This window comes from Oncorhynchus gorbuscha, linkage group LG24 (genome assembly GCF_021184085.1).
Source record: "Oncorhynchus gorbuscha isolate QuinsamMale2020 ecotype Even-year linkage group LG24, OgorEven_v1.0, whole genome shotgun sequence".
Classification (NCBI taxonomy): domain Eukaryota; kingdom Metazoa; phylum Chordata; class Actinopteri; order Salmoniformes; family Salmonidae; genus Oncorhynchus; species Oncorhynchus gorbuscha.
In genome coordinates this window covers 49,111,197-49,134,805 of record NC_060196.1, presented here as the reverse complement: position 1 = coordinate 49,134,805, position 23,609 = coordinate 49,111,197, and the positions used below count along the sequence as shown (strand labels likewise).

Sequence of the window (23,609 nt, the reverse complement as noted above, 5' to 3'; positions counted from 1 at the left end):
GGATAAACAGGAAGTATGAAGTGGTCGTGTCATTCACTCAGCGACAACATGATTCAACACCATTTACTACGCAACACCCACACCAATTTAGAACCAGCAGATAGTCGAGTCAAAACCACCAACTAAGAGCTTACCAGAAGTGTCTCCTTCTTTACAAGTCTTTGATGTTCCAGATGAGATGCAGGTTTGAGGATGATTCAAAAGGCAGACATGAAAAGGTCATTGTGACAGCAATCTAACCACAGTTTCTGCTGAAAAGGTCACAGCTGGAGCTCTTTTGTAGGCCTACAGCTAAGCCCCAAACCCACTGATACACTAGAGGCTGCAGGGTACAGGAGTATGAGCAATCAATATGTGAATATTTGTTTGGTTGTTTGGGCATGAACAGAGTATTTGAATGCATCAGTGGTGCCTTGGTGAGTTAGGGGCTGATGATGACTCTAGTGATGGTTCTCTCTCTTGCACACCAACATATTTTTTGTAAAGAGCCCTCACTTAACCTCAGCACTCCTCCATAGCAACAGCTGGATTACCATCCAGACTTCTGTACTCTCCTGCTGTGTGTGTGTGTGTGTGTGTGTGTGTGTGTGTGTGTGTGTGTGTGTGTGTGTGTGTGTGTGTGTGTGTGTGTGTGTGTGTGTGTGTGTGTGTGTGTGTGTGTGTGTGTGTGTGTGTGTGTGTGTGTGTGTGTGTGTGTGTGTGTGTGTGTGTGTGTGTGTGTGTGTGTGTTGCAGAGAACAGGCCTAGCTGTGTATTGTTTAGCTGTGGTTACTTGCTCTAAAACAGCCTGAAGCAATGTGAATTGGTGTAAAGGTGGTCCAACGTGGGCTAAAGATTCCAGTCAGTGTTAACTAAAGTAGCAGGTAAGAGGAGCTACAACTCAAACCATATCCCTCTCCAGCTGTCTGCCAACCCCCCAAGCTAACACTGTTCTCTCAGTCAGAAAACACATAAAAATAACTCTCTCTCAAACACACACACACACACACGATCTCCCACATTACCATATATGGTGGTTAGGTTGTCTAAGACACACACGCACACACACATAATGAGGCAATCATTACTACTCATACAATACTCCAAAGACTCGATTTGTTAGGTCATCAAACATTTGAAAATAAAATAAATAAAACAAGTTCCAAAGAAACTCACCACACCTCTGTGTGTTTTGGTGTCAGTAACTGTGACAAAACAGGAAGCAAAGACAACATTTTGTCTCTGTGATTCTTACAGGTAGATGACAGAGTCCTGTTGTCTTATCGTTATCTCCACTAACATGAACTTCAGTCTCAGAGACAGGGCATGACCCAGAGACAGGGCACGACCCAGAGACAGGTTACTACCCAGAGACAGGGCATGACCCAGACACAGGGCACTACCCAGAGACAGGGCACTACCCAGAGACAGGGCACGACCCAGAGACAGGTTACTACCCAGAGACAGGGCACGACCCAGAGACAGGTTACTACCCACAGACAGGTTACTACCCAGAGACAGGGCACTACCCAGAGACAGGGCACGACCCAGAGACAGGTTACTACCCAGAGACAGGGCACGACCCAGAGACACGGTACTACCCAGAGACAGGGCACTACCCAGAGACAGGGCACGACCCAGAGACAGGTTACTACCCAGAGACAGGTAGATGACAGAGTCCTGTTGTCTTATCGTTATCTCCACTAACATGAACTTCAGTCTCAGAGACAGGGCATGACCCAGAGACAGGGCACGACCCAGAGACAGGTTACTACCCAGAGACAGGGCATGACCCAGACACAGGGCACTACCCAGAGACAGGGCACTACCCAGAGACAGGGCACGACCCAGAGACAGGTTACTACCCAGAGACAGGGCACGACCCAGAGACAGGTTACTACCCACAGACAGGTTACTACCCAGAGACAGGGCACTACCCAGAGACAGGGCACGACCCAGAGACAGGTTACTACCCAGAGACAGGGCACGACCCAGAGACACGGTACTACCCAGAGACAGGGCACTACCCAGAGACAGGGCACGACCCAGAGACAGGTTACCACCCAGAGACAGGGCACGACCCAGAGACAGGGCACGACCCAGAGACAGGTTACTACCCAGAGACAGGGCACGACCCAGAGACAGGGCACGACCCAGAGACAGGTTACTACCCAGAGACAGGTTACTACCCAGAGACAGGTTACTACCCAGAGACAGGGCACCACCCAGAGACAGGGTACTACCCAGAGACAGGGCACGACCCAGAGGCAGGTTACTACCCAGAGACAGGTTACTACCCAGAGACAGGGCACTACCCAGAGACAGGGCACTACCCAGAGACAGGTTACTACCCAGAGACAGGGCACCACCCAGAGACAGGGCACTACCCAGAGACAGGGCACTACCCAGAGACAGGGCACGACCCAGAGACAGGTTACTACCCAGAGACAGGGCACGACCCAGAGACAGGTTACTACCCACAGACAGGTTACTACCCAGAGACAGGGCACTACCCAGAGACAGGGCACGACCCAGAGACAGGGCACGACCCAGAGACAGGGCACTACCCAGAGACAGGGCACGACCCAGAGACAGGTTACTACCCAGAGACAGGTTACTACCCAGAGACAGGTTACTACCCAGAGACAGGGTACTACCCAGAGACAGGTTACTACCCAGAGACAGGTTACTACTCAGAGACAGGGCACTACCCAGAGACAGGGCACTACCCAGAGACAGGTTACTACCCAGAGACAGGGCACTACCCAGAGACAGGGCACTACCCAGAGACAGGTTACTACCCAGAGACAGGTTACTACCCAGAGACAGGGCACTACCCAGAGACAGGTTACTACCCAGAGACAGGTTACTACCCAGAGACAGGGCACTACCCAGAGACAGGGCACTACCCAGAGACAGGGCACTACCCAGAGACAGGTTACTACCCAGAGACAGGGCACTACCCAGAGACAGGGCACTACCCAGAGACAGGTTACTACCCAGAGACAGGGCACTACCCAGAGACAGGTTACTACCCAGAGACAGGGCACTACCCAGAGACAGGTTACTACCCAGAGACAGGGCACTACCCAGAGACAGGTTACTACCCAGAGACAGGGCACTACCCAGAGACAGGGCACTACCCAGAGACAGGTTACTACCCAGAGACAGGGCACTACCCAGAGACAGGGCACTACCCAGAGACAGGGCACTACCCAGAGACAGGTTACTACCCAGAGACAGGTTACTACCCAGAGACAGGTTACTTCCCAGAGACAAAGTACTACTTAGAAGGCACAAGAGCACCCTTACCTACTTACCCACCCTGAGACAGGGTACTAACCACAGCACCCTTACCTATCTACCCACCCTGAGACAGGGTACTAACCAGAGCACCCTTAAATACCTTCCCACCCTGAGACAGGGTACTAACCACAGCACCCTTACCTATCTACCCACCCTGAGACAGGGTACTAACCAGAGCACCCTTAAATACCTTCCCACCCTGAGACAGGGTACTAACCAGAGCACCCTTAAATACCTTCCCACCCTGAGACAGGTTACTAACCAGAGCACCCTTAAATACCTTCCCACCCTGAGACAGGGTACTAACCAGAGCACCCTTAAATACCTTCCCACCCTGAGACAGGGTACTAACCAGAGCACCCTTAAATACCTTCCCACCCTGAGACAGGGTACTAACCAGAGCACCCTTACCTACCTACCCACCCTGAGACAGGGTATTAACCAGAGCACCCTTACCTACCTACCCACCCTGAGACAGGGTACTAACCAGAGCACCCTTAAATACCTTCCCACCCTGAGACAGGGTACTAACCAGAGCACCCTTAAATACCTTCCCACCCTGAGACAGGGTACTAACCAGAGCACCCTTACCTACCTTCCCACCCTGAGACAGGGTACTACCCAGAGCACCCTTACCTACCTACCCACCCTGAGACAGGGTACTAACCAGAGCACCCGTACCTACCTACCCACCCTGAGACAGGGTACTAACCAGAGCACCCTTAAATACCTTGCCACCCCGAGACAGGGTACTAACCAGAGCACCCTTACCTACCTACCCACCCTGAGACAGGGTACTAACTAGAGCACCCTTACCTACCTACCCACCTAGCATGAGCATTAGAGAAAAAGAGAGGAGAAAACAGGCCTGTGTCCCAAAGTAGTGCACTATATAGGGAATAGGCTACCATTTGGGACAGCTCAGGGGTGAAATTAGGACGGGAGGGAAGGTCTCTAACCAACTAAAAGGAGAGAGGAAGAGAGGGGTAAGACAGGAGGGAAGGTCTCTAACCAACTAAAAGGAGAGAGGAAGAGAGGGGTAAGACAGGAGGGAAGGTCTCTAACCAACTAAAAGGAGAGAGGAAGAGAGGGGTAAGACAGGAGGGAAGGTCTCTAACCAACTAAAAGGAGAGAGGAAGAGAGGGGTAAGACAGGAGGGAAGGTCTCTAACCAACTAAAAGGAGAGAGGAGGAGAGGGGTAAGACAGGAGTGAAGGTCTCTAACCAACTAAAAGGAGAGAGGAAGAGAGGGGTAAGACAGGAGGGAAGGTCTCTAACCAACTAAAAGGAGAGAGGAGGAGAGGGGTAAGACAGGAGGGAAGGTCTCTAACCAACTAAAAGGAGAGAGGAGGCGAGGGGTAAGACAGGAGGGAAGGTCTCTAACCAACTAAAAGGAGAGAGGAAGAGAGGGGTAAGACAGGAGGGAAGGTCTCTAACCAACTAAAAGGAGAGAGGAGGAGAGGGGTAGGACAGGAGGGAAGGTCTCTAACCAACTAAAAGGAGAGAGGAAGAGAGGGGTAAGACAGGAGGGAAGGTCTCTAACCAACTAAAAGGAGAGAGGAGGAGAGGGGTAAGACAGGAGTGAAGATCTCTAACCAACTAAAAGGAGAGAGGAAGAGAGGGGTAAGACAGGAGGGAAGGTCTCTAACCAACTAAAAGGAGAGAGGAAGAGAGGGGTAAGACAGGAGGGAAGGTCTCTAACCAACTAAAAGGAGAGAGGAAGAGAGGGGTAAGACAGGAGGGAAGGTCTCTAACCAACTAAAAGGAGAGAGGAAGAGAGGGGTAAGACAGGAGGGAAGGTCTCTAACCAACTAAAAGGAGAGATGAAGAAAGGGGTAAGACAGGAGGGAAGGTATCTAACCAACTAAAAGGAGAGGAAGAGAGGGGTAAGACAGGAGGGAAGGTCTCTAACCAACTAAAAGGAGAGAGGAAGAGAGGGGTAAGACAGGAGGGAAGGTCTCTAACCAACTAAATGGAGAGAGGAAGAGAGGGGTAAGACAGGAGGGAAGGTCTCTAACCAACTAAAAGGAGAGAGGAAGAGAGGGGTAAGACAGGAGGGAAGGTCTCTAACCAACTAAAAGGAGAGAGGAAGAGAGGGGTAAGACAGGAGGGAAGGTCTCTAACCAACTAAATGGAGAGAGGAAGAGAGGGGTAAGACAGGAGGGAAGGTCTCTAACCAACTAAAATGAGAGAGGAAGAGAGGGGTAAGACAGGAGGGAAGGTCTCTAACCAACTAAAAGGAGAGAGGAGGAGAGGGGTAGGACAGGAGGGAAGGTCTCTAACCAACTAAAAGGAGAGAGGAAGAGAGGGGTAAGACAGGAGGGAAGGTCTCTAACCAACTAAAAGGAGAGAGTAGGAGAGGGGTAAGACAGGAGGGAAGGTCTCTAACCAACTAAACGGAGAGAGGAAGAGAGGGGTAAGACAGGAGGGAAGGTCTATAACCAACTAAAAGGAGAGAGGAAGAGAGGGGTAAGACAGGAGGGAAGGTCTCTAACCAACTAAAAGGAGAGATGAAGAGAGGGGTAAGACAGGAGGGAAGGTATCTAACCAACTAAAAGGAGAGGAAGAGAGGGGTAAGACAGGAGGGAAGGTCTCTAACCAACTAAAAGGAGAGAGGAAGAGAGGGGTAAGACAGGAGGGAAGGTCTCTAACCAACTAAAAGGAGAGAGGAAGAGAGGGGTAAGACATGAGGGAAGGTCTCTAACCAACTAAAAGGAGAGAGGAGAGGGGTAAGACAGGAGGGAAGGTCTCTAACAACTAAAAGGAGAGAGGAAGAGAGGGGTAAGACAGGAGGGAAGGTCTCTACCCAACTAAAAGGAGAGAGGAAGAGAGGGGTAAGACAGGAGGGAAGGTCTCTAACCAACTAAAAGGAGAGATGAAGAGAGGGGTAAGACAGGAGGGAAGGTCTCTAACCAACTAAAAGGAGAGAGGTAAGACAGGAGGGAAGGTCTATAACCAACTAAAAGGAGAGGAAGAGAGGGGTAAGACAGGAGGGAAGGTCTCTAACCAACTAAAAGGAGAGAGGAAGAGAGGGGTAAGACAGGAGGGAAGGTCTCTAACCAACTAAAAGGAGAGAGGAAGAGAGGGGTAAGACAGGAGGGAAGGTCTCTAACCAACTAAAAGGGGAGAGGAAGAGAGGGGTAAGACAGGAGGGAAGGTCTCTAACCAACTAAAAGGAGAGAGGAGAGGGGTAAGACAGGAGGGAAGGTCTCTAACAACTAAAAGGAGAGAGGAAGAGAGGGGTAAGACAGGAGGGAAGGTCTCTACCCAACTAAAAGGAGAGAGGAAGAGAGGGGTAAGACAGGAGGGAAGGTCTCTAACCAACTAAAAGGAGAGATGAAGAGAGGGGTAAGACAGGAGGGAAGGTCTCTAACCAACTAAAAGGAGAGAGGTAAGACAGGAGGGAAGGTCTATAACCAACTAAAAGGAGAGGAAGAGAGGGGTAAGACAGGAGGGAAGGTCTCTAACCAACTAAAAGGAGAGAGGAAGAGAGGGGTAAGACAGGAGGGAAGGTCTCTAACCAACTAAAAGGAGAGAGGAAGAGAGGGGTAAGACAGGAGGGAAGGTCTCTAACCAACTAAAAGGGGAGAGGAAGAGAGGGGTAAGACAGGAGGGAAGGTCTCTAACCAACTAAAAGGAGAGAGGAAGAGAGGGGTAAGACAGGAGGGAAGGTCTCTAACCAACTAAGAGGAGAGAGGAAGAGAGGGGTAAGACAGGAGGGAAGGTCTCTAACCAACTAAGAGGAGAGAGGAAGAGAGGGGTAAGACAGGAGGGAAGGTCTCTAACCAACTAAGAGGAGAGAGGAAGAGAGGGGTAAGACAGGAGGGAAGGTCTCTAACCAACTAAAAGGAGAGAGGAAGAGAGGGGTAAGACAGGAGGGAAGGTCTCTAACCAACTAAAAGGAGAGAGGAAGAGAGGGGTAAGACAGGAGGGAAGGTCTCTAACCAACTAAGAGGAGAGAGGAAGAGAGGGGTAAGACAGGAGGGAAGGTCTCTAACCAACTAAAAGGAGAGAGGAAGAGAGGGGTAAGACAGGAGGGAAGGTCTCTAACCAACTAAGAGGAGAGAGGAAGAGAGGGGTAAGACAGGAGGGAAGGTCTCTAACCAACTAAGAGGAGAGAGGAAGAGAGGGGTAAGACAGGAGGGAAGGTCTCTAACCAACTAAGAGGAGAGAGGAAGAGAGGGGTAAGACAGGAGGGAAGGTCTCTAACCAACTAAGAGGAGAGAGGAAGAGAGGGGTAAGACAGGAGGGAAGGTCTCTAACCAACTAAAAGGAGAGAGGAAGAGAGGGGTAAGACAGGAGGGAAGGTCTCTAACCAACTAAAAGGAGAGAGGAAGAGAGGAGTAAGACAGGAGGGAAGAGAAGTAGACAGAAGAGAGAAAGAGCAATAGGGGGAGAGAAAAAAAGAGGAGAGGTGAGTTTGGGGTGTGTGAGGCATAACAGCATGTGGAGCTTCTCCCCTACTGACATGCCCCTATCCAAAAACACACACAGAAGCCAAATCCTCTGACTTACATTCAAAAGGCCAGGAATGTCATATGCCCAGTTTTCCTACATACTGTACCAGACAGGGATTGATCCCATCCTGAGGAATTCTTGAGATGAACCATACAGGTTGTTTTCATGGGGGCAGCAGGGGTGTGCAAGGAGGAATGGGCAGAGGAATGAGAATGAGCAACTAGGGTGCTAGCTAGTGCATGGTAGTCAACTACTTGTGGTAAGCCTAAATGTGTTAGTCTTCAGTATGTAGGCTATGTGGCTCACTGAGCATGGTGCTTGCAACGCCAGTATGTGGGTTTGATTCCCGCTGGAGACGCCCATATGAAAATGTATATTTGTATTTTGCGCTGCGTTGTTGTTCCATGCTGTGTCGTACTCTGCTGCCCTTTAAAGATGCACAGTTTGTGTGTTGCAAGTAAGAGATGTGATGTAGCTAAGCACCACATCAAACAAGCTCGTGGAAGATAGTCGAGCATGTCGAGCAGCAGCGAAGAGAAGAGATTTAACGCCACTTACAGCCCAGCGTGGGACGGAGCTGGTTATTGTAGACGCAACACAACTTTCCTGAAGCGTGAGAGAAAGCTAAACACATTTCTGTTTCTGACAATCCTATCCTGGCAACGCACAAACAAATGAAGTCAATGGGTAGGAGGAGAAAATGGAGATGGAGAGTTTTACGACCCAGCTAGCACATAATGTTCTGAGAACCATCTGTTTCTTGGAGCTTGGTGAGAGGTTGGTTGTCCCATGGTTATTCTGGGGATGGTGCAGGACAGTTGCTTGGCTTTGGAACATTCTCTGCACATTTAAGGAACTTTCTTGCTATTTCATTACTTTAACAATGTTTCCTAAATGTTCAAACATGTTTACATTTAATAACGTTTTTGGTAATGTTCTAAGAATATTCTACAACTGGTTTGACATTGGAAATCGTTCAGAGAACATTAAGAAATAACCTTCTCCTGTGGGAATTTCAATACTTCCTCATAACACTTCCACCAGGTTTCCTCGGGATTCTATTTAAAGTCATGTTCTCAAATTGTTCTGAGAACGTTAAGAAACAGTGTTATTCGTGTACTTTAGCATATCCTTTTCTGTAGGTTTCCTCCTGTTTCTATTTAAAGTCATGTTCTCAAATTGTTCTGAGAACGTTAAGAAACAGTGTTATTCGTGTACTTTAGCATATCCTTTTCTGTAGGTTTCCTCCTGTTTCTATTTAAAGGCGTGATCTCAGAACATTAAGAAACATTTCCATAAAAACGTAAGAAAACATTGGTAATGTTCAAAAAACATTAGAGGAAGGTTATTGAAAAAACATCTGCATTCCGTTCTCAGCATCAACAAAATTATCTCTATCCTCTCTCTTGTTAAGTGTGTTCGGGGGTTGGCCGCGTCCACTAATTGGCCACATCTGAGAGAGAAAGAGTGAGAGACAGACAGATACAGAGAGAGGAGGAAATAGATAGAGGTTGGAGAGAGAGAGAGAGAGAGAGAGAGAGAGAGAGAGAGAGAGAGAGAGAGAGAGAGAGAGAGAGAGAGAGAGAGAGAGAGAGAGAGAGAGAGAGAGAGAGAGAGAGAGAGAGAGAGAGAGAGAGAGAGAGAGAGAGAGAGAAAATGAGGTGGAAACTTCCTAACCTCCTGGCAAATGTATGACCATATTAGAGACACATATTTCCCTTTGATAAACTACTGGGTGAAATACCAGTGTGCCATCACAGCAGCAAGATTTGTGACCTGTTGCCACAAGAAAAGGTCAACCAGTGAAGAACAAACATTGTAAATACAACCCATATTTATGTTTATTTATTTTCCCTTTTGTACTTTAACTATTTGCACATTGTTACAACACTCTATATAGACATAATATGACATTTGAAATGTGTAATGTTTACTGTTAATGTATTGTTTATTTCACTTTTGTTTATTATCTACTTCACTTGCTTTGGCAATGTTAACATGTTTCTCATGCCAATAAAGCCCTTGAATTGAATTGAGAGAGAGACCGAGAGAGACAGAGAGAGATGAGACAGAGAGAGGGGCAGAGAGAGAGGCAGAGCGACAGAGAGAGACAGAGCGACAGAGAGATCGACAGACAGAGAGAGCGAGGCAGAGAGAGAGAGACAGAAAGAGAGAGACAGAGAGACAGAGAGAGAGAGACATAGAGAGACAGAGACACAGAGAGAGAGAGACATAGAGAGACAGAGACACAGAGACATAGAGAGACAGAGAGGCAGAGAGAGAGAGACAGAGAGACATAGAGACAGAGAGAGAGAGACAGAGACACAGAGAGAGACAGAGAGAGACATAGAGAGAGACACATAGAGAGAGACAGAGAGACACAGAGAGAGAGACAGAGAGAGAGAGACATAGAGAGAGACATAGAGAGAGACATAGAGAGAGACAGAGTGTAAGTAAGGGACCATCTCTATCTCTAACTGCTCATGACTCAAAGCAACATTGCAACATGAACTGTGAGGAAATTGGCCAACTGGTCAACTTCCTGCCCTGCCAAGTGCTGGGAGCGAATCAGACGGGCCCAGAGCCGACGTTGACGACAAGGCCAACCAACTCATTCCTCTGTATGGATCAGCATCATACAAAACTGGCAAAGACAAGAGATCAATAAAAAGTATAATAAAACATTCAACAATTCTATGACACAAGATAAAGTGTTTGGACGAGCCCAGAGGTCACGAATGACAATATCGTCCCATTAAAAAACTGGGAACCTTCTTATTGAGGAATGTAATAGTTTTTCTTTCATATTTGTGTTTTGCTATATTCTACCTGTTTTATATTGTATTTGATTTTAGATTTTGCCTATGAAATTGTATATGCAGGGCTGTGAAAGGGACCCTGGTCTCAATGATGACTCCCTGCTTAAATAATGGTACCAGCTTGGATCGGTGCAAGTAATGTGTCCAGCACAGTAACTGGGTCAAGGGTCAGGTGCATCATTCCATCCAGCCAAGTCCAAAGATCTCGGAATCAATCTCGGTCTTTCTGTCTTGACAACGAATGCAACAAGGCTAATTTAGTAATAGGTCTAGAGATGGGCATGGTGCAAGGATCTGGGATGCATCTCAATAGTATAAAGGGGATTCCTCTCCTTGTATCCTTCCCTTTATAAGCATTGATCTGAGAAGACAAGAAAGCTGAAAGCTACTGTATGGTCCAAGGAGAGAATATAGGGAGAAGGAGAGGAGACAGGGAGAAGGGGAGGAGACAGGGAGAAGGGGAGGAGACAGGGAGAAGGGGAGGAGACAGGGAGAAGGGGAGGAGACAGGGAGAAGCAGTCACTTCAGACTCTAGACCCACAGATAAACTATTTCGCAATTAGCAGAGTGACAGTACCAAAACACCTCTCAATGACTAGATCGGAGTGTGATCTAACGCTACTGTATGTGTGAATGTGTGTGTGTCTGTTCATGAACAGTTAAGGATCCATTTAATATTGTCAGTTTGGTGTATTTAATATCCCCCCAACGTTTACCTTGATAATACTGCTCCGCCGCGGGATTCCTTTGGCGTCTGTATCTCCTCCTGCTCCCGGCTTGTCAGTCATGGGGGATCCGGGACCAGTGTTGGTTTGGACAGCTGTCACGGTGTCTGACATTCCGCAGCCTCCGTTGGACACCAATTCTTCTCGATGAGTCTGGAGGTTCACCCCGTTGCCTGGAGAGGGGTTCATCACAGCAACCGGTGGGCGCGCACCCTACCCTTCTTTCTGAAGTCCGCTACAAATGTGGAATTTTGTAGCTGTGGGTTTTGTTTGGTGTTCGCTTCGCTACGTGAAATAACTGACAATCATCTTATCCACGATGCTTTAGCGCGCCAAAGCGACTCCGTGCTTGACAGACAGCAACACACTCTTGCTCTCGCAAAGTAGACTATCCAAAATATATCCTCTGCAGATCATGGTTCTCTGTCAGTAGCCAGGCATCGCTTTACCCGACGAGAATGGGAATATTTTACATAGCTTTAACCATCATCTACTGCTGAGGTGCGCTCCGTTGTGATGTCGTCGGCGAATCGTCATAATAGAAAGTCAAAAAGAGATTCAGTGACCCATATGGCGCACAACTCAATTGCGCAGTAATAAGCACTGCTGCCGGCGCTATTGTCTTTCATAATATGGAAATGAAAGCAAACGGCTTGACTTGACAGTTCTCAGTGCGTTCTGGAACTTAGCCTTCCCGCTGGGTACAGATGTCAATTCATCATATATTCCACGTTGGTTCAACGTTGAAATTACGAGTAAACAATAACGTTGATTCAACCAGTGTTTGCCCAGTGGGTTGTCCCTAAATATATATTCCTTGAGAGCTGGGGTAGCAGGTGAGCATCATGTTTCCAGCCGTGTCGAATTCTGTCGCTGTCTATGCTGACAGAGGCGCGAATATATCATTTAATTTGACCAACATTCAAATGTACATAAACTATGGAGGACCAAACGTGCCGTAATTTGAAATAAATATGTAAATGCGCACATAAATAGACAAATGAATGAATAAATAAATACATCCACAAATAATTAAATAAATGTGCAAGGAAATACAAAAATACTTTCCAAAATTCATTCATTTTCTCAACATATCTGTATGTACTGAATTATTTATTTATGTATTATATAATTATTCAAACTTTAATTAATTGTAATAATTTAAATATTTATTAATGTATTTCTTTCTTCAAAATAATAATGAGGGGGTGTCAGTCAAACGTCTGTGGGTGGTATCTAACATACCATTGGTTGATCAATGTCACGGGACATTGCTTGATCGCTTTGCCTGCTTTTGCACCACCTATGTGAAGCTCGCCACAATAACGATTAGCCACAAGTGGAATTTGCAGTTTGACTTCAAAATTTAAGTCCCACATTTAAACTGATGCAAACAGATACAAATAGTGCAATAATGTCATATCAGGACTAGAAAATGCTTAACAAGTTTCGAATGTTGTTATATAAATTCAACAAAAGACAACAATTCATAGGCTTAATGGTTAGTTGATTTCCCACAGTTTAAGTCCTGTAATAAGAGCTACAATGCTAACATTTGTGTAAACTCTTCACCGCTGTGAACATTTCATGGGCTCCCGATCCATAGGTAAGGCTGTGCATTGCAATATGAATGTTCAATATAGTCTTGGAGAAAAGTTTTGAGAACGACACAAATATGAATTTTCACAAAGTCTGCTGCCTCAGTTTGTATGATGGCAATTTGAATATACTCCAGAATGTTATGAAGTGTGATCAGATGAATTGCAATTAATTGCAAAGTCCCTCTCTGCCATGCAAATTAACTGAATCCACCCAAAACATTTCCACTGCATTTCAGCCCTGCCACAAAAGGACCAGCTAACATCATGTCAGTGATTCTCTCGTTAACACAGGTGTGAGTGTTGACGAGGACAAGGCTGGTGGTCACTCGGTCAGGCTGATTGTGTTCGAATAACAGACTGGAAGCTTCAAAAGGAGGGTGGTGCTTGGAATCAGTGTTCTTCTTCTGTCAAATATGGTTACCTGCATGGAAACACTTGCCGGCATCATTGCTTTGCACAAAAATGGCTTCACAGGCAAGTATATTGCTGCCAGTAAGATTGCACCTAAATCAACCATTTATCAGATCATCAAGAACTTCAAGGAGAGCGGTTCAATGGTTGTGAAGAATACTTCAGTGCGCCCAAGAAAGTCCAGCAAGCGCCAGGACCGTCTCCTAAAGTTGATTCAGCTGCAGGATCGGGGCACCACCAGTACAGAGCTTGCTCAGGAATGGCAGCAGGCAGGTGTGAGTGCATCTGCACGCACAGTGAGGCGAAGACTTTTGGAGGATGGCCTGGTGTCAAGAAGGGCAGAAGCCACTTCTCTCCAGGAAAAACATCAGGGACAGACTACAAAAGGTACAGGATTGGACTGCTGAGGACTGGGGTAAAGTAATTTTCTCTGATGAATCCCCTTTCCAATTGTTTGGGGCATCTGGAAAAAAGCTTGTCCGGAGAAGACAAGGTGAGCGCTACCATCAGTCCTGTGTCATGCCAACAGTAAAGCATCTTCAGACCATTCATGTGTGGGGTTGCTTCTCAGCCAAGGGAGTGGGCTCACTCACAATTTTGCCTAAGAACACAGCCATGAATGAAGAATGGTATCAACACATCCTCCGAGAGCAACTTCTCCCAACCATCCAGGAACAGTTTGGTGACGAACAATGCCTTTTCCAGCATGATGGCGCACATTGCCATAAGGCAAAGTGATAACTAAGTGGCTCGGGGAACAAAACATCGATATGTTGGGTCCATGGCCAGGAAACTCCCCAGACCTTAATCCCATTGAGAACGTGTGATCAATCCTCAAGAGGCGGGTGGACAAACAAAAACCCACAAATTCTGACAAACTCCAAGCATTGATTATGCAAGAATAGGCTGCCATCAGTCAGGATGTGACCCAGAAGTTAATTGACAGCATGCCAGGGTGGATTGCAGAGGTCTTGAAAAAGAAGGATCAACACTGCAAATATTGACTCTTTGCATCAACGTCATGTAATTGTCAATAAAAGCCTTATGAAATGCTTGTAATTATACTTCAGTTATCCATAGTAACATCTGACAAAAATATCCAACGACACTGAGGCAGCAGACTTTGTGAAAATGAATATTTGTGTCATTCAAAACTTTTGGCCACGACTGTACACATAGTAGGTTGACTGGTGAGCTAATGTGGCTCATTTCACAGTGGTGTCAAAGTCCTGCAATAAGAGCTACACTGTGCCTGTGAGTTTGCCAGTGAGAATCTGGAGAGGGTGCAAACTAAAATGAAAAAAGGAACACATAATGACTAAGGAGGTGACACCAACCTCAAAACATAAATGGAAAAAACAAAGCCTGGAACTTCTTCCCCTTATTTTTAATTGAATTTATTTCACCTTTATTTAACCAGGTAGGCTAGTTGAGAACAAGTTCTCATTTACAACTGCGACCTGGCCAAGATAAAGCGTAGCAATTCGACACATACAACAACACAGAGTTACACATGGAATAAACAAACATACAGTCAATAATACAGTAGAACAAAAGAAAACAAAAAGTCTATATACAGTGAGTGCAAATGAGGTAAGTTAAGGAAATAAATAAGCCATGGTGGCGAAGTAATTACAATATAGCAATTAAACACGGGAATGATAGATCAGCAGAAAATGAATGTGCAGGTAGAGATACTGGGGTGCAAAGGAGCAAAATAAATAAATACCAGTATGGGGAAGAGGTAGGTAGATAGATGGGCTGTTTACAGATGGGCTATGTACAGGTGCAGTGATCTGTATGCTGCTCTGACAGCTGGTGCTTAAAGCTAGTGAGGGAGATGTGAGTCTCCAGCTTCAGAAATTTTTGCAATTCGTTCCAGTCATGGGCAGCAGAGAACCGGAAGGAAAGACGATCAAAGGAGGAATTGGCTTTGGGGGTGACCAGTGAGATATACCTGCTGGAGCGCGTGCTACAAGTGGGTGCTGCTATGGTGACCAGCGAGCTGAGATAAGGCGGGGCTTTACCTAGACTTGTAGATAACCTGTAGCCAGTGGGTTTTGGCGACGAGTATGAAGCGAGGGCCAACCAACGAGAGCGTACAGGTCGCAATGGTGGGTAGTGTATGGGGCTTTGGTGACAAAACAGATGGCACTGTGATAGACTGCATCCAGTTTGTTGAGTAGAGTGTTGGGGGCTATTTTATAGATGACATCACCGAAGTCGAGGATCGGTAGGATGGTCAGTTTTACAAGGGTATGTTTGGCAGCATGAGTGAAGGATGCTTTGTTGCAATATAGGAAGCCGATTCTAGATTTAATTTTGGATTGGAGATGCTTAATGTGAGTCTGGACGGAGAGTTTACAGTCTAACCAGACACCCAGGTATTTGTAGTTGTCCACGTATTCTAAGTCAGAGCCGCCCAGAGTAGTGATGCTGGATGGGCAAGCAGGTGCGGCCAGTGATCGATTGAATAGCATGCATTTAGTTTTACTTGCGTTTAAGAGCAGTTGGAGGCCACGGAAGGAGAGTTGTATGGCATTGAAGCTCCAAGGAGGAGCCAGAATTATACAGAATGGTGTCGTCTGCGTAGAGGTGGATGAGAGAATCACCAGCAGCAAGAGCAACATCATTGATGTATACAAAAAAGAGAGTCGGCCCGAGTATTGAACCCTGTGGCACACCCATAGAGACTGTCAGAGGCCCGGACAACAGGCTCTCCGATTTGACACACTGAACTCTATCAGAGAAGTAGTTGGTAAACCAGGCGAGGCAATCATTTGAGAAACCAAGGCTGTCGAGTCTGCCAATAAGAATGTTGTGATTGACAGAGTCGAAAGCCTTGGCCAGGTCGATGAATACGGCTTCACAGTAATGTCTCTTATCGATGGCAGTTATGATGTCGTTTAGAACCTTGAGCGTGGCTGAGGTGCACCCATGACCAGCTGTGAAACCAGATTGCATAGCGGAGAAGGTATGGTGGGATTCGAAATGGTCAGTAATCTGTTTGTTAACTTGGCTTTCGAAGACCTTAGAAAGACAGGGTAGGATAGATATAGGTCTGTAACAGTTTGGGCCTAGAGTGTCACCCCCTTTGAAGAGGGGGATGACCGCGGCAGCTTTCCAATCTTTGGGAATCTCAGACGATATGAAAAGAGGTTGAACAGGCTAGTAATAGGGGTTGCAACAATTTCGGCAGATCATTTCAGAAAGAGAGGGTCCAGATTGTCTAGCCCGGCTGATTTGTAAGGGTCCAGATTTTGCAGCTCTTTTAGAACATCAGCTATCTGGATTTTGGGTAAAGGAGAAATGGTGGGGGCTTTGGCGGGTTGCTGTGAAGGGTGCCGGGCAGTTAAAACAACAAATGTATTCTATATTTTTGTTGTACAAGTTTCTCACCACCAACAGAAAATAACTTCCATTTCACAACATAATCAGCTTAAATGCGTCGCTACTCAAATGTGTCACCTTCTCCAATGTAAACAGGCTGTCAACCATTAAATATAAGACAAAAACAGCCACTTTTTTTGTAAATGACTTTTATTTATTTTATATTTTTTATATAGCTGGTACAGAGACCAAAAGGGTATTTGTCTTCTCAAAACCCTCCTGACAGTTGGGGCTTCAACAGAAAGTGACTTTCAGACTGGGCAAATCTGTTAGTGGCGCAACAACCTGGACAAAGTTCTTGCAAAAATCCAGTTCGTAACCGGCCATTCCCAAGAATTGGGAATCTGTTAGTGGCGCAATTCCTGGCGAAAAGTTGGCACTTGACGACTATTGATGGACTCCATTTTTGTCAGAACTGGTCAGTCTTCCCCTTGCCTCACCACCTTCCAGAGATACTGGAAGGTGGTGCCAACACACTGTCATTGACACTGACCCAACTCCAGCCACTTTAATAATGGGAATTGATGGGAAATGCTGTAAATATATCACTAGCCACTTTAAACAATGCTACCTTATATAATGTTACTTACCCTACATTATTCATCTCATATGCATATGTATATACTGTACTCTACATCATCGACTGCATCCTTATGTAATACATGTATCACTAGCCACTTTTACTATGCCACTTTGTTTACTTTGTCTACATACTCATCTCATATGTATATACTGTACTCGATACCATCTACTGTATGCTGCTCTGTACCATCACTCATTCATATATCCTTATGTACATATTCCTTATCCCCTTACACTGTGTATAAGACAGTAGTTTTGGAATTGTTAGTTAGATTACTTGTTGGTTATCACTGCATTGTCGGAACTAGAAGCACAAGCATTTCGCTACACTCGCATTAACATCTGCTAGCCATGTGTATGTGACAAATAAAATTTGATTTGATTTATTTGACTGTTGCTCAGCCAATTTTGCTCTTAGCCAGGTTAACTGTCAAGTTGGCAGCTGCGATAGGCCTGAACAGTCTGCCAATATCCCGAAGGTGTTGGGGCCAATATCCTGAAGTGTGCTAAATACGACCACATAATCTACATTTTTTTTCAGCATTTTCTAGGCCGCGTGTCACGATGTGCATAAGCCTTTGAAACATAAGCCTTTGAATCTTGGCTCCGGCATTTTGTAACCCGAACGGGAAACGTAGGTAGAAAAAAACAAACCATCAGGAGTGACAAAAGCAGACAACTCTTTAGCTCAGTTAGAGGGACCTTTTAAAAAATATATATATATTTTACCTTTACTTTACGAGGCAAGTCAGTTAAGAACAAATTCTTACCTGATAATATCCCATCAGAAGATCGAACTTGCTAACGTACTTAGCAGCGCCAACATGGTCCACACAATTGTCGACCCTGGGCAAAGGGAAGGAGTCTGACTTAGATACGACATTAAGTTTCCGAAAATCAAAACAAAACCGCAAAGACTCATCTGCTTTAGGTACTAATATACAGGGCGAACTCCACGGACTGTTGCCATGTTGTGCGATGTCGTGCACAAGCATGAACTCCAACTCCATGTGGATCTTCTCTCTCTTTTCAGAGTTCACTCGATAGGCATGTTGCTTGATCGGGCTGAGTCCCCAATGTCAATGTCATGCTCTAGTACATTTGTCTGGGTTGGCACATCTGAGAATAAACCCTGATATTCTAAAAACAGTGCAACGTTATTGCCTTTTTCCTCCGGAGAAAAGTGTGCCAAAAAGACCTCATGTTTGTCTAGAATTGGGCTTTCCTCGTACTCTTGAAGAAGACTATAGTCAATGGTAACAGCAGTGGCCACAGGCAGAACATCACTACTGGTTTTCCTAATATTCAGTTGCACCCCTTTTGCCATAAGAATAGCCTCAATTCGTCGGGACATTGATTCTACAAGGTTCGAAAGCTTTCCACAAGGATGCTGGCCCATGTTGACTCCAATGCTTCCCGAAGTTGTGTCAAGTTGGCTGGATGTCCTTTGGGTGGTGGACTATTCTTGATACACACAATAAACTGTTTAGTGTGAAGAACCCAGCAGTGTTGCAGTTCTGCACACAAACCGGTGCTCCTGGCACCTACTACCATATCCCATTCAAAGCCACTTAAATATTTTGTCTTGTCCATTCACCCACTGAATGGCACACATATACAATCCATGTCTCAATTGTTTCAAGGCTTAAAAATCTTTCTTTAACCCGTCTCCTCCCCTTCATTCAGACGGAAGTGGATTTAACAAGTGACATAAATAAGGGCATCATAGCTTTCACCTGGATTCACCTGGTCAGTCTATGTCATGGACTGTGTTCATAATGTTTTGTACACTGTTTATTTGCTAGCTATTCATCTGATTGATAAAGTTGATACAAATGCCATTAAAGGTGCAATATGCATCTGTCATTCTCATTGAAAGCAAGTGTGTCTTGAAACTGCTGGGGGAAAGCTAGCTAATGTTAGCTTAATTCCACCATCAGCTCACATTAGCTATCCATCTAGTTAACTAAGTGGACTCTAGCTAGTTTTCTAAAAAATAACAACCAGCTATATAATTGGTCGCTACATTTTAAAGACTTGTTAGTTACTTATTGAACCGTTTTTGTGAAATTACTTTGTTCCCCTGTCCATTTATTGATGTATTGGTGACTGAAAGTTGGCAAGAAAAATGACCCTCCTAATTTCACTGCAAATGGGCTGTGTTGTTTTCTTATCATTTGGCTGATTAGGCTTGTGCACATTTACACAAATGTTTCATTAGCTAGTCAGCTAAGTTACTGACTGACTATGCTAATTCTTATTCATATTTTTTGTTGTTGTTACATTTCAGGTTGAGTGGCATTGCTGACAGGGCAGCATGCTGACAGGCGCCAGGGCCCATATTAGAGCTGTGGCGGTCACAACATTTCATCAGCTTGTGATTTTTTTCTCAAGGTAATTGACCGGTAATTAACATAAACACATTTAGCATATTCTGGCTTCCACACACAGGCTACAAGCCACTATGGAACATCTACATTTCATAAAGTCTAATAAATCCATGTAATATAGCCAACACCTTTACAATGAACCCATTATTTATTTTAGACAGAGAATAGCAAATAGCATATTTCTAAAGAAATATGATATGAAGAAAATGTAGTCTATTTCAGAAGAACAGAATAGCATAATCTGAGTTGTCCTTATGTTAGGCCCTGATCTGGCTATGCCAAATGGCTGTGGGATACACTAGTTCATTTAGTAGACAAGATTTGCTTAGAATTCCGTGGCATTATTTTATAGTATTTTATGGCATGAAGAATACAATTGAATAAAATAGAAAGGATATTTCCTCCAAACGATTTGAGGGAATGCACACATGCAGCTATTCATTGTTTAGAGGTTAACAAAGAAACATACTCCTAAATGCTTAATTTAGAGTTACTTATGTAACTTTAGTTGTGATACAAATGTTGGGCTATATGTTTAGATTTTTTGTACATTCTAAGGCTGCATGACGTGACTAATGATGGTTTGAAAAAAGTCTCATGAAAGGCATGAGCTCTGCTTGTTTTTATGTGCAGACTGTACACACTTCAGTCTCTCATTCACAATTTGACTAGCACTTGATAATGCCTCGAATTTGCGGTGGCATTCCCTTTGTGTGGCCGTAATGACCCATAAAAAAATCCATGACTTTTGCGGCCAGTGGCTGTTGTGCCCTTGGGCTGAATATAATAATAATTCCCTTCTCCCTGCCTTGCTCGAAGCACCTCTCACTCAAATGGCTCTGTCACGTGATCGGGTCTTTCTCACAGGCTACAAGTGAAAACAGACACAAACTGAGAAATTGTGGAAGAAGGGCCTTGGTCAGGGAGGTGACCAAGAACCAAATTGTCCCTCTGACAGAGCTCCAGAGTTCATATTTGGAGAAGGGAGAACCTTCCAGAAGGACAACCATCTCTGCAGCACTAATCAGGCCTTTATGGTAGAGTGGCCAGGCGGAAGCCACTCCACAGTAAAAACCACATGACAGCCCGCTTGGAGTTTGCCAAAAGGCACCTAAAGGACTCAGAACATGAGAAACAAGACTCTTTGGAAACCTGACACCATCACGATGATGAAGCATGGTGGTGGCAGCAATATGCTGTGGGAATGTTTTTCCCGCGGCAGGGACTGGGAGAGTCAGGATCGAGGGAAAGATTAACTGAGCAAAGTACAGAGACCCTTGATGAAAACCTGCTCCAGAGTGCTCAGGACTTCAGACAGGGGCGAAGGTTCACCTTCCAACAGGACAATGACCCCAAGCTCACAGCCAAGACAAAGCGGGAGTGGCTTCGGGACAAGTCTCTGAATGTCCTTGAGTGGCCCAGCCAGAGCCCGGACTTGAACCAAATCGAACATCTCTGGAGAGATCTGAAAATAGCAGTGCAGCAATGCTCCCCATCCAACCTGACAGCTTGAGAGGATTTTAAATATATATATATATATTTAACCTTTATTTAACTAGGCAAGTCAATTAAGAACAAATTCTTATTTACAATGACAGCCTACCCCATCCAAACCCGGACAACACTTGGCCAATTGTGCGCCGCTCTATGGGACTCACAATCCCGGCCGGATGTGATGCAGCCTGGATCTGCAGAAGAAAATGGGGGAAACCCCCCCCAAATACAGGTGTGCCAAGCTAGTAGTGCCATACCCAAGAAGAATCTAGGCTGTCATCGCTGCCAAAGGTGCTTCAAGTACTTCAAGTACTGAGTAAAGGGTCTGAATACTTATGTACATTTTATATTTCAGTTTTTATTTTTATCCATTTGCAAACATTTTTAAAAACCTGTTCTTGTTTTGTCATTATGGGTTATTGTGTGAAGATTGATGTGGGGGAAAAAACAATGTAATACATTTTAGAATAAGGCTGTAATGTAACAAAATGTGGAAAAAGTCAAGGGGACTGAATACTTTCAGAATACACTGTATGGGTGTAGTCCGGTGTCTTGTTGTCAAAACAAACCCACTCCTAACGGAGCCACTTGGTATAGTCAATGGCTCACTGTTCCAAAACTGTTGACCTGTTTCCAGTGCTGGAAAAAGTACCCAATTGTTATACTTGAGTAAAAGTAAAGATACTTTTGACTAAAATAAAAGTAAGTCACTCAGTAAAATTCTATTTGAGTAAAAGTCTTAAAAGTATTTGGTTTAAAATATAAGAGTCAAAAGTAAAAGTATAAATAATTTCAAACTACTTATATTAAGCAAGCCAGACGGGACCATTTTCTTGTTTTTTATTTATTTACAGATAGCCAGAAGCACGCTCCAACATTCAGACATCTTTTACAAATGAAGCACGTGTGTTTAGTGAGTCCGCCAGATCAGAGGCAGTAGGGATGACCAGGGATGTTTTCTTGATAAATGAGTGAATTGGACCATTCTCTTGTCCTGCTAAGCATTCAAAATGTAATGAGTACTTTTGGGTGTCAAGGAAAGTGGACAGAGTAAAAATTACAAATATTGTCTTTAGGAGGTATTCTACACCACTGCCTGTTTCTACGCCAAGCAGGACAATGTTCTTTTGGTGTGTTTTCATGGTGTGCGTACGGCACAGCAGCATGTAATCGATTTTATCTCCAATTTCCAATGTAAAAAAGGTGAAATATCATATTGATACATAGTTATTTGCACTACATAATATTGGTTGGTGGGGTGCTAATGTGAAACCTGGTCTTTAAATGTTGAACACATGTACCAGGCAAATGCAATGCTTGACACCCCCTCATTATCATATTGGAGGAAGAAATACATAAAGAAAGAAAGAATATAAATTAAGAAAATTAAGAATTTAAATAATTATTCATCTATTTGTGTGCATTTATATATTTATATATTTATATGTGCATTTATTTATTTATTAATGTATTTATCTATGAGTGCATTTCTTTCTTTCTAGTTACGGCAGTTTTGGTCCTCCATAATATTTAGACTACAGAATATAAACACTATTCTATTCTGTAAAACAAAACCTGTGTTATGCAGAATATGCAAGTGGCCCTTTTCTTATCTGCACTGACCTGCTCCAAATGTCACTGTTGTTTGTTGTAGGCAAACATTATTAGATGCCCTTCTCAAAATAATTGAATGTCATGGGATGAATATAACAATAAATTACATTTGTTGGGCTTCAGAGGGGGATTATTATTGAGCCTTTCTTTTTCAAGGGTAAATGCCAGCCAGATGGAATGAATGAATCTCTGTGCTTTATTTTGTTCTTCCTTCCTAACAAAAGAACACTAGTATGTTCCTGTGAGGACAAGTTGCAGCAAGGGCATCCAGTATCTATAAGTACAGGAGAGACAATCCCTGTCCTGCCCCTTGCAGTGACTCGTTTGTACACCTGCATTACTGAATAGCTATGGAAAGATTGGCCATAAAGCAGTTTGGGCAAGTGCCAGAGGGGCTTGTCCATCTTTAGCCCAGTGGGCCTGTCTAAATGAGGGGTTTTGTGCAGAATGATCATTATTTGGCTAATAATGGGGGCCTCAAGGGAAAAAAACAGGTGTGTGTGTTCATTTCTCCAGAGAAGTTGAATGATGGTGAGTAGGTTTATCCTTTATAATTTGTTCCTATTATTCTGAGAGCAGGGGTCAGACACTGAGGGCAGGGGTCAGACAGGGGTCAGACACTGAGGGCAGGGGTCAGACAATGAGGGCAGGAGTCAAACACTGAGAGCAGGGTTCAGACACTGAGGGTAGGGGTCAGACAGGGGTCAGACACTGAGGGCAGGGGTCAGACACTGAGGGCAGGGGTCAGATTCTGAGGGCAGGGGTCAGACACTGAGGGCAGGCGTCAGATTCTGAGGGCAGGGGTCAGACACTGAGGGCAGGGGTCAGACACAGTGTACAT

The 23,609-nt window shown here is 44.9% G+C and overlaps 2 protein-coding genes across 2 annotated transcripts in view; both read right to left on the bottom strand.

Moving 5' to 3' along the window:
• The window catches only part of LOC124012967 (inactive phospholipase C-like protein 2), a 47,359-nt gene extending 35,124 nt beyond the window's left edge, over positions 1-12,235 (bottom strand). Inside the window, exon 1 of the mRNA XM_046327067.1 lies at positions 11,278-12,235. Coding sequence (XP_046183023.1) covers positions 11,278-11,475 — 198 coding nt within the window. The 5' untranslated portion in view covers positions 11,476-12,235. The remainder of the gene's footprint in view (positions 1-11,277) is intronic.
• Positions 12,236-17,541: 5,306 nt separating this feature from the next.
• The window catches only part of LOC124012946 (putative selection and upkeep of intraepithelial T-cells protein 1 homolog), a 38,141-nt gene continuing 32,073 nt past the window's right edge, over positions 17,542-23,609 (bottom strand). Inside the window, exon 13 of the mRNA XM_046327036.1 lies at positions 17,542-18,116. Coding sequence (XP_046182992.1) covers positions 18,081-18,116 — 36 coding nt within the window. The 3' untranslated portion in view covers positions 17,542-18,080. The remainder of the gene's footprint in view (positions 18,117-23,609) is intronic.